Source organism: Petaurus breviceps, unplaced genomic scaffold, assembly GCF_028583685.1.
Source record: "Petaurus breviceps papuanus isolate PSGF00001 unplaced genomic scaffold, PetGlider_PUasm1.0 90804, whole genome shotgun sequence".
NCBI classification, from domain to species: domain Eukaryota; kingdom Metazoa; phylum Chordata; class Mammalia; order Diprotodontia; family Petauridae; genus Petaurus; species Petaurus breviceps.
The window spans coordinates 12,901,600-12,913,451 of record NW_027187348.1 but is presented as its reverse complement, the minus strand read 5'-3'; the positions used below and the strand labels follow the sequence as shown (position 1 = coordinate 12,913,451).

The following is an 11,852-nucleotide window of genomic DNA, read 5'->3' as shown; positions in this document are numbered from 1 at the left end:
ATGTAAACTATCTTTAACAATGAAATTTTAAAAATGATTATTTCAAAATGAGAGATACTCTAATAAGTCATTTCTCCTTAGAATTTCATGTACACTTTAAAAGATTTTATCTTCAACGTGTACTTTAACATTAACTCTTTACATTATAAGATAAGCAAGTATCATAGTTAGCAAAATGTGAACCTTTTGTTTTCAGCGCCTTGTAATATCAAAGCTTGCTTTTCTTCTTCAAGATCTGGTCTCTCTCGTGCTACTACAATTCCAAGAAGCTGATCTTGCATTCCTTCAGGAGTTATCATGAAGTTTAGTAATGTGACCTATAAATGAAAGTTTTTACCAAAACACCACCATTAGGCTCCTTTTCAATAAAACTATATTTTCTATTGACCACATCCCTACATAAAACACTTTAAGATCTTTCCCAAAGCACATTGTTTTTAGCCTAGAAATTCATGCAAGGATGGGAATTTAAAATTATTTTTAGGAACTGGAATTACAGGTTTTAGGGGACATGATTATATTTTAAGTACTTACAATGTCATTCCCAAATGAAATAGTATAAAGGTGGTTTAATTGCTGACAACTCTTTCAATGATAGATACAAAATAATTGGAGAGAATTTTCTCATAATGAAATACATTAGCTAATTATCATTTTAAGACTATTGGTAGTTATAAGAGGAAAGAAAATAAGAGAAAGCACTGATGTTAGGGTTTTTTATGTATCTTTACTATATGAACTCTTCTAAATTATAGTGACAGACTTGTTGATACAGAAGTGAATTAAGAAATTTACATTTAATCAGTGCTGTTTGAGAAACCACTTCCCAATATCTGATTGTTTAGTTTTGCTTATTTGATTCTAACCATTACTGCTGCCATGTTCTCTACACTGGCAAGTATATTCTCATTCTGTGATATTTAAATTCTTTACTCATAAGCTTTTATTCTCTTATGCCTAAAGATTTCTGGTAGTTGCTTATTATTCCCCAAGGTGATGCTGTCAAGAACCAATGCATTGTGTATGTCTCCTTCACTATTATAGTGATGCAAAGTTTACATTGGAGCATTGGTCCCCTTCAGAAATGGTATGTAAGACATGTATTTTCTAATTCTATATATTCTTATAATTCTTTGATTTATAGTTGTGGCTAAACATACAAGGGCCTTTAGGAACACTGTTCCATTTGGGAATATCATAAGGCACCCTTCTCCTTCAAACTGCTTCTACATTAATGCTGCTCACAATTATCTCTGGTATCGATTAATACAAAATATCTATGTGCAAGATTGCTGTTGCCATCTTATTATTAATTCAAAAGTCAGTTTCTCACTCTTATTAAATAATTTAAAAAACCCTCAACAACCATTACAAAATAGCAGAAATGGTATTTTAATGTGTTCTTTTACTTTTTTTCACAATGGGAATTATAGGTCACTCAAAGATAAGAAGTTTTTAAAAAGCGGTTAATGCTGGGGCACTGAATGTTTTTGAGAGGCATCTGTTTAAAAATTATATATATATATTTTTGCTATACTTTTGGACAATACATGTATTGTCATCATTTTTCTAATTTCTGGTAGAAATAGAATTCAATAATTTCATATATCAACACCTATCAGATATTTTTGGTCTATTTGGAGAGACTATTTGGTTTTCCAAAGTAATTAACAAGGTAAAACCAAAACATAAGCAACTCTTAAGTGAACTGATTTAAAATATGGGGGCCTACCTTACTAATCTTGTTCCCAAAGATAAGCATATGGGGATGGGGAGGGGATATTCTGGAATATTCATCAATTGAGTTAGGAGTATTTGAGAATAAGTATAAGTAGTCAGAAAATGAAGTCTAGCTAGGGAAAGGGACAGCAAGTTACTTTGCATAAATTTTTAAAAATTAATTTATTTTATTCTTTTTTTTCCCTCTTCTCCCCCCCCCCCTTTTCCCTGAAGGCTTCTCTGTCTTTCTGTGTGTGTGTGTCTGTGTATGTATAGCAGTAATAAATGCTTATCAAATGAACTGAATAAATGAATGAGATGAGAAGTGAAAAAGGCATAAAATTCTGATTAAAGTTGAAAGAAAGAGCACTGTTTTAATCAAGTAAATGCAACATTCACTAAACAAGGGGAAAGTAAGCCATATGTTTTAAAATAATAAATGGATAGTCAAACCCAAACACTAATGCCTTTAACATATGAAAAGCAAAACTAAACTAAGAATCAAATTATTTTGAAATTACTTTTAGTGAAAATGATTTGAGTGCAAACATGAGTAAAAATCCAAAATCCCACGCAAATTTTAAAATTTTGTTAAAAATGGCAATATAGAGACCCAACAAGATAGTGATAGACAATAGAGGAATAAAAGGAATTAATCAGAAAACAAATGACTTTAAGAAAATGTATAATCTGAACTTTAAATTATATAATTAAGAAATTCTTAAAATTTTGCTTTTATGTTAATAATAGTTATATAGTTTTGGGCTTCAGCATATATAGAGAGAAGCAACACATTGAAAGCTTTGAGAATATTCTCAGACTTGGTATAAATAATAGCATACATGGGAGGTTACGTTATTAGAGACATAGTGTACTGCTAGCAAAATGCATGTTTTATAAGCATTCTATAACTTCATATAATTGAAAGGAAGAATTTCTTTCATTTTCTTTTAATGTTAAACAATTTAAAGTCAAAGTTTTTTTTCTAAATCTAGTCTTGTTTCATATATACTAAAATATATATGGCTTCATCAATGTATTTTATTTAGATCTAAATGAAAACATTTCAGTATAATGTCGGGTTATCATCCCTTTGGTGCCTTTTCAAAGAGGTACACAGTTCTTTGTATAGGATTCTAAGAAAGGATCCTAATTTGTAAATGAAAGCAAGTAACTGCCTCACTGTTTCCTAATCCCGGTTTAATCAATCCAAGCAATTAAAAATAATGAAGCAATAAGATACTCCAGGGATGTTGAGGAATTCAATAGTGACTCACAGATAATTTTCTTCCCTGGAGTCTTGTGACAGCTACTATATGTCAGCAGAGAACTTAAGATTTTTTTCTGTTACGTGTACCATTTTCTGCATGTTTTATTTACTATTTAATTTTTTTCTCTTGTTCTTTATTTCTAGACATTTTGGCAATCCATTAATTTACTCTGAAGTTGAAATTTAATGGTTTACATTTCATTCTGTTTCACTTACAAGCAACATTTCTAAGCCAACATATTTCTTAATTTAATTGATAAATATTGTGTGTTGTCTTCATACATAGAATCTTCACCTGTCAAATTCTACCCATCCTTTAAGTCACAACTCAGATGCTCTTTCTTTTATAAAATTGGTTGCTACCTGCACAAGTGATAAGTACCTTCTCTGTACTCCTATAGTACAGTTTGTACTTCTTTTAAGAGATATAATTATATTACTGCTATTTGTGTGCATGTTTACTTCTTTGCTAGGCTATGAGCTCCTTAAAACTAGAGATTTAAGTCCACCTTTCTAGACAGCATCTAGCACAATATGTTGTACACTGTAGTCACTCATTCAATACTTATTGAATGGATCATTCATAACAAACTAAGGATATGGTTACAAATTAATTTTTTTTGCCACACACAAAAAATAATAAAATCATTCCCAAACTTAAATTTACCAGACATCCCATAGATTTAGGATTGTCTATAATTTAGAATCTAATTCCATTTTCTAGTGTTTTAAGATGTATGTGTGTGTATATATATATATATATATGTCTCATATTTTCACCCAATTAGAAATCACTGGTGACTACTGTTAACCTAAATTCTTTTCTTCTTAGAACATGTCTCCTATTTCCTAAATTAAATTTACGATTTCAAACATTACAACTTCTAGAATTATATGAAAACAGATGACATTCAGTTTTACATTACTAACCTTGACTTGTTAAGTCCATTATTTTAGCATGGGAAAAAAAAGTTTCTAGTCTTTTCTCCATAGCTTTATTTCATTGTAATCAGTAGAAATGTTTCCATTATCTTCTGGAATCATAACCTCAAAAATGTATTTAATTTTTTCCCCTGCCTCTGGAGGTATACCTTTGTAGAGGGTTATCTATCTTATCTTTACTATCTCTAGAGAAGATCTTGTAACCACCATTTACAAAAACTCCCCATATTTAGCTAAACCCACCTTCCCCTCCCCCTAGTTCTGAAACTGCCACTGTCTTAATGTTTTCTTCATGATAGCCATCAAATTCATGATCCCTTTTGCTTATTTCCTGGATTTGGTTCGAATCATGGATATCTGATTAAGGTCTAATGTCTTTTAGTCTCGGATGCTCAAACTACCCTTTATCACCTAAAAGAACCCTTTAGTACCTCATCTTCAAAGTACTAGGGGAAAAATGCTAAGTTCTTAATGCACAAATAAGAATTCAGTATATTATCATTTGACGATACATTAGAGAAAGCATGATTGTGTAAAGCTTCTATTTTAAACAGTCCAAATCCAGAAGGATTATCAACAGGAAAAATTAAATTTAGATTAGCTTTCAAAGAATACTAAGGAAATATGGTTTCCTTAAGCACTATCAAAGGTAATATTTAACTTTATAATACTTTCAGGGAATGTTCAAAATGAAAAAAAATTTGCTCATTTACACAATAGGCATTTATATATACTACTAGAAAGGGAAAAATGGTTAATAATAAAAACAGGACTGGAAATACATTTATTTTCAAGTACTAGCCTTAACAGATGTTTCGGGAAGATAGTGTGGATTTCTTAGCTTAGTTGTAATATAAAAGCGGAAGTCAGGTGCATATTCAATTGTAGAGTCACCAAGTCGAATACATACACTCCCACCCTGTTTAAATGTTTGCTTTAGTAGAAGAGGTTCCAGGATAGGATCCAGTTCTTCCCCAACATTTTCCAGTAATACTAGAACAAATTCATAATAGGATTTCATGTTACTTAAATTACTGGATATATCCATTGCATTCATACAGAAAGAAGAACATTACAACAAGGTTGACCATCCACCCAGATTCTTTGCTTTGTTAACTTTATAAGGAACCGCCTATGGAAGAAGATAAAAAATTCTTAGGCCTTTACATACATGAAAAGTGGCCCATGCATGTAGGAATATTGAGAACACACTAGAAAACGGTAGTTTTGTGGGTTAATATTACCAACAAATAAACTAAGTTTTCCATTGTTTCTTCCCTTAGAAATTTCCTCAGTCTGAAACTCAAAAGCAAACAAATTTTCATATAGTCAAGGCCATTAATAACTTTAAGCAAGACTGATAATCTCACTTAAAGTAAACATATGGTTGATGCTAGTGACAGAAATATACAAAAAGTGCTAAGTAATTAATTCCTTGTTTTTTTTCTAAATGTTAGGTATGACATAGTACGTTATAGGATGTAGACAGAATTCAAATTTATCATAAAAATTTAGCAGATATGAACATATGTTGACAGTCATTTGCCAATAATATGTGCATTATTTACTTTCTGTGTTCATTTCCTCTCTTTAAATCAGATAATATATGTATGTATATACACACATATACATATATACCTTTACTTGCATTATAGTTTTCTAGAATTTTCCAATATCTAAAGACAGGTGCTTCCAGGGAAGAGGACTCAATTGCATCTGCTTTTTAAACTGTAACTATGACAGATTCGTTTGCTTGAAGGTTAAATTCAAAAATAGCTGTACCAACCACCATCTGTTTCACTTTTTATAAAACTAAAAATGGATTTAAGATGTTTGTCCCTTCTTTTTAAGCAATTATTAACTTTGTTTAAAAATGTACCTTAAAAATAGTCAGATGAATAGGTGAGCATACCTGGGGTAATGGAAAGGACTCTAGACTGGCAGCCAGGAGAACAAAGTCATAGCTTTCAGCCTCAACCAAATCCTGAATCTAATCTTAGGCAAATCACAGTCTCTTGTTGCCTCTTGTCTTTGCCTCCCCAGTACCTAGCAAAGAGCCTGGCACATAGGAGGCACTTAATACTTGCTTGTTGACTATATGTTTTTTCTCAGTTTCTCCATCTTCAAAATGAGAAGACTGAGCAATTTGACCACTAAGGTCTAAAATTCTGATTCTAATATTAATAAGTGAGAAATTATCTCTCCTTTCTCTTCTGAAATCCCACAGTATATTGTACAGGCATTTATCTAGTCCTCATTGTTCTTATGTACAAACATATTTAATCCCCAAAGCCCAATCCCATTAAACTGTCAGCTTCTTGAGGGCATTGGGCAATACTTTTTTTATCTCCTTGATCATAAAATGCTTGTTGAATGTATAAATACCCTATTGCAAGTTTTTTTTTGACTGTACCTGTGATTTAATTGGTGTGGGGAACTCCCAGTGTGAAATCCCTTTCCATTAATATAGACTGGCAACTGCTCTGCAATTTATGGTCTTAAGAGAGTTGTTTGGGTTAAGGAGAATTTAAGTGTCTTGGCCAGAGCCACATGACCCCATGTGTTGAAAAAGGACTTGAACCCCAGTTATTAGGACTCCTAGGTCAGTCATCTAACCAGTAAACTATACTGTCTATCAAAAATATATATGTTAACACAATTTTAAATATTTGTTGAATGAATCGATAGTTTTGTTTTTGTTAACACATATGCACATACATATGTATGAGTACATATGTACACATACATGTGTATAAATGTGCATGTGTGTGCATATATACATATGCACATACATTTCTGGTTATTTCCCACAGCTATCAAACCCCGCTTTCATTCAAGTTTAATATTTATAAGTATATACTTCATTATAAAAATTGATATGAAAAATTATGAAACTATTTAGGATACTTTTGCTATGTAATACTATTTCAAATAGAAAATAAGATTTCTATGTCTTTTGGGGTATTTGGGTATTTTTCTACATCTTTTAAAAATTAATATATGATTAATTACAGATTTACTCAAACAATAAGATATTTAATCTAGCTTCTTAAGCTGATAAACGTAAAGCTTACATGAGATTTTTCCTGAAAAGTAATTATGAGATTCTTGAGGCCTTTATTATGAGAAAGGGACATGACACAACAATGACACAACAACGTAAGTATCATAAATTCCTTAATACTCTTATTATATATGGAGAAAGGAAAAAAAAAAACTGGCACCAGGACTGCTGGTCTGGTAAGCAAGTTTTGGTATATCACATAGTCTTTAAAAGAAAATCAGAATCACAATGAAAATTAAAGTGTGTCCAACTTCAGGCAACAATTAAAACAGCTAAATTAGAGAAATCATTGTAAACAAATCTTTAGACATGGAAAACTTCCTAACCTGCTGTGATTACAATTATCAAAGTTTAATTTGATTATCGAATAATGAAATGGAAGAATAAAATCACCATTTTTGTATGTATGTGATGTTTGTCCTTTTTTGCATCTTAAACAATTTTTGAGTTAATTGTGCCCTCTCCAGGCATTTTGGTAATATACAGTTTTACTATTTAGTTACTTACCAGGAGTACCAAACTGGATGCAATTTTCCAGGGTCCTTACATAATCCGCATCACTTAATTTGATTATGTGAAGGCTATTGGCTTTTTCCATATTCTTTACCCATTTATTAGCCTGACCCTGAGGATCTATCATCAAAGGCCATCTTCTTGCATTCCTGGAAGGGAAAGGATGAAAATGGTGCAAAAATGAAATTGCCTAAATCTTACTTAATAACTTCAACTAATCTCATCACAATTTTTCCAAATTGTGTATCCAAAGAAGGTAAGATACAACTTCCAGAATTATGGTTTTGATGTCCTAATTGAGAAAACAAAATAGTATATTTAAGTGAAATTGAATGACAAAATTACATTTCATTTTTTCATGTACATTGGGTCAAAATCTGCAAATGGTCTTTATTTTAAAATTCAAATTTAATTTGTATTTAATTCTTCATTTCATAGGGAATTTTGTGGTAGTTGTACATGAATAAAAATTGTTACTTATCAAATAAATATTTCTATTTTCTCATTGCTTATTTTTTCAATTCCCAAAGAAAATTATGTTCTTGGACCACTACTATTTTAATCAAATTATTTAACTGAGATGAAAATAGTTAAAAAAATAACTGTCAAATGTGGATTATTCTCCTGTTTGAAACTCAAAATTCTATAAATTTTAAACTACATCTTTGAAATTATTTGCAATTCATGCTGGTCATTTCAAAGTCAATAAATGATGTCTCTGGAATAACTATCACCATAAATTATAGATAAACAAAAGCTAGAAAATGAATTTTGAACCATCTAATTTCAAAATACCCACGGCATTCAAAATTGATGTCACCACAATACTTGGCTGATCTGTCTTACTTTTTCTTTTTTTTCTTCTTCTTCTTTTTGCAAATTTTAAAAGTTTTCATTATAAATGTAGTAATTAGCAACAAAGATAGCAACAAATAAATTTATAGGGAACAAAATTCTACATAAAGCCCCTTTAGCACTTAAGGCAAAATCACCAGAAAATAAACAAGTGGTTCTTCCACATCACATTCCTTTCTGACTATATTGTTTCATTATTTTTGGCTTTGTTTTCTTTTTTCATACATCCTTGTAAGTCAATGTGCAAATGATTCTGTTTTTGCTGATTTTACTTTCCATGTTTCCTCATAGTCATATTTATCATAAAAAATTGCAGTGTGGTAAATAGAGGGCTCGGATTAGAATCAAGACAATAGTGGTTCAAGTTGCACCTTTGTAATACGCTGGTTGTGTATCTGAAGGAGTCATTTAACTTCTCAGTGTACCAGGCAAATCTCAAAGACTACCAAGTTGCTGAGCAGTTACTGATCTTCATTGGTAGGAAGAATTTCCTTTCCAGGTACTCTCTACACTGATGAGATCACAGGTCTGGACCAAAAAAATAACACTACATATTTCATTTCATTAAAAGATGCTGATATATCAATGGATCTATGATCTCATCAAAGTAAAGCCTTCCTTTAATTTCACTGCAGACATCAAGTCATCCACACTATCTCATCCTGGGGGTAGGGGGTAGGAATAATAAGTGGGAATTCTTAATATGTCTGATAATATTCCATGATTTTTTTTAACCTTTTGTGTTGCTTTTGTCTTTATATCTTGTGGATTCAGTTTTTGTCACTACATATCTGTTATTTAATTCCGTTCTATGAGTTTTTTTTTAATGAAGAGGCTAGGGAAAAACAACTACTCTCTCATCTTCCTGATAAAATGATCCTTAAGCAATGCTATTTAAAATATAGGACATTTCAATAATTTTCTATCATGTATCTTTACCAAGTATGATTGAGGAGTAATTACCAGACTCTAACTAAAAGTTTTATGCAAATACTGATAACTGTTATATATTTTATATATTCATCTTTTGAAGAAATACAAACCCCACCATTGCCTACCTATTCTTTTATCTTCTCTCTCACCTAGGAAGACATTGGCTTACTGGGTCTTTTTTTAAAATGGGAATTTATACTACTGAACATCTCCTCTAGGTTCTTCTCTTATAAAATTATATGAGCCATCCTGCTTTTTGTATGGTCAAAAAAATTCAATTAAATCTCATTACTATTCAAGACATGAGTTCCTTTTTAGTTTATCTCTATCAAATATGTGAGCTAATTCAACAATATGAAATTTCTATGGTATATAAATATTAAGTTGATTTTTATATTTTAGAGCACATGACACAATTTAAAATATTTTTTTCAGTTTACCATATATACTAAATAAATGGAATCTTGTCACTAAATACATGAATATTCGAAACACCAATTATTTCTTTTTGTTGTTCAGTCATTTCAATAGTGTCCAACTCTGTATAACTACTCCATTTGGGTTTTCTTGCCAAAGATACTGGAGTAGTTTGCCATTTCAATCTCCACGTCTGCCTAATACCAAAACAGCTGGTCATTTTAATGACCAAAATTACAAAATTCAATTTGAATTATATTCAAAGTGAAAATTTTGGTGGACTTGTTTTCTGACAATTCGTATGAGTAATTTATTTATTTATTTATTTATACTGGCTTTATCACAGAAAGCGTTCAATGTACCAATACTCCATTGGATCTATGGTCTTATCATTTTTACTATTCCCCCCAATACTACATATTCCAAATCACCTGGTTTGCTCACCCTGTATAATTCTAGTCCATATCCTCTCATAAATTTACCACAGGTGGGGGCCCACCCCAAGAATTGAGTGAATAGAATAAAGTTACCAAATTTTCATTACAACTTAAGGAGTTTAAATGAGATTTGAAAATGCTTTCTTGAACTTATAATAATAGTATCAGACTGTTGTTGAGAAATTTGTGTTAACTAGTTTAAAGTGAACTTTTAATCAAAAAATTAAAATTTGGATAATGAAAATCAAAAACATTCTCTTTCCATTGCAATTCTTGGTTAATATCATACTTTAAAAGCTGAAAAAAGGACAGAAAAACCCAAACTGTCTTCATTATAAACAGTATTACTTATATTTCTTGAGTTGCACAAAGTAAATAAGGGAACTCATTAAAAATAATATACTTATTCAATGCTTCAAAAGATCTGTTGTTTCTTTTTACACCACAAACAGCAGTCTGAATGAAGCATGGGGTAGGCGTGCTAGGCAGCACATGTGGGAGGGGCACTCCCTTTGGTTCTTCCCTCCCCCTGGGAATTCTCCCCAAGCATGTGTCAATACACTCAGTAAAATTCAATGCACACCTATGGCTAAAATGCATAATTTTTCATGAGTTTTTCCAAAATACTAACAATAACTCTTACAATGATTAACATTTTATTGATAAGCATTTCTAAATATGCTTTTTTTTTCCAATTGTTTTTCAGCTGTGACCAACTCTTCATGACCTGTTTGGGGTTCTCTTGGTAGAAATACTGGAAGATTTCACCAATTCCTTCAGTTCATTTTACAGATGAGGAATTGAGGCAAATAGGGTTAAGTGATTTAACAGGATCAAACAGCTAGTAAGTGTCTGAGGTTAGCTTCAAGCTCAGAAAAATGAGTCATCCTATTTCCAGGCCTGACACTCTGTCCATTGTGCCACCTAGCTGCCCTGTCCAAATAAGGTACTCTGATTCTTAGATGACAGAAATGTCCATTCTTTCAAACTGATGGGACTTACCAGAATTTATTCTCTGCCGACTCAGAAAAATAGTCTAAATTCCACACTATAAGGCACTGTGACAAGATCTTACTGTAGATACAAATCAAATACTCAACAACTGTTTTTGGTCAACCTGAGGAGAAAACATTTTCCTTACATAATGATGATCCCATTATCAATGGAAAAGGAATCTGAGGGCAAGCCAGCAATGTTCCACGCCCGGATTTTCACAGGTTCTCCTAAGGAGCTTGTAAGAGAATAATCATCTGAGCAAGGGATGTCTCTTTCTCTGCATGACAATGTCCATTCCTCAGTTTGGTCCTTTTAGGAACAAAACAAAGGGCAAAAAAATGTGGATGTTAGAAAAATGACGATTTGTATGTGACAATATATGTTTCTGGATCAAACATTTCAAAATTAGGATTTTCTAGTTTATTCAAACATAATACATTTTAGTTTACATCACAACAAAGGGGTAAAAAAAGAAATATTTTACATTCCTTTTTAGGATTAAAGCTCTTTTGTGAAACCTAAGTCACTCAGTATTAAAGTTAGTAGAATCTTGTGCATCCTGAGAAAAAAAAATAATTACCAACCATTATTCTAAAGTCTTATCATTTTATAAATATAGTTTTGAGATTACTACATTTTCTCCATAAAATATCTTTGAATTATAAATATATTTCCTCACGCATAATGTATTTTTGAACTTAAGTAA

At 31.3% G+C, this 11,852-nt stretch overlaps 1 protein-coding gene across 1 annotated transcript in view; it reads right to left on the bottom strand.

The window, feature by feature from the left end:
• DNAH7 (dynein axonemal heavy chain 7) overlaps positions 1 to 11,852 on the bottom strand; it is a 326,128-nt gene that overhangs the window by 93,560 nt on the left and 220,716 nt on the right. Inside the window, exons 46-49 of the mRNA XM_069070242.1 lie at positions 11,292 to 11,455; positions 7,503 to 7,657; positions 4,734 to 4,924; positions 184 to 317 (exon numbers count right to left, since the gene is read on the bottom strand). Coding sequence (XP_068926343.1) covers positions 184 to 317; positions 4,734 to 4,924; positions 7,503 to 7,657; positions 11,292 to 11,455 — 644 coding nt within the window. The remainder of the gene's footprint in view (positions 1 to 183; positions 318 to 4,733; positions 4,925 to 7,502; positions 7,658 to 11,291; positions 11,456 to 11,852) is intronic.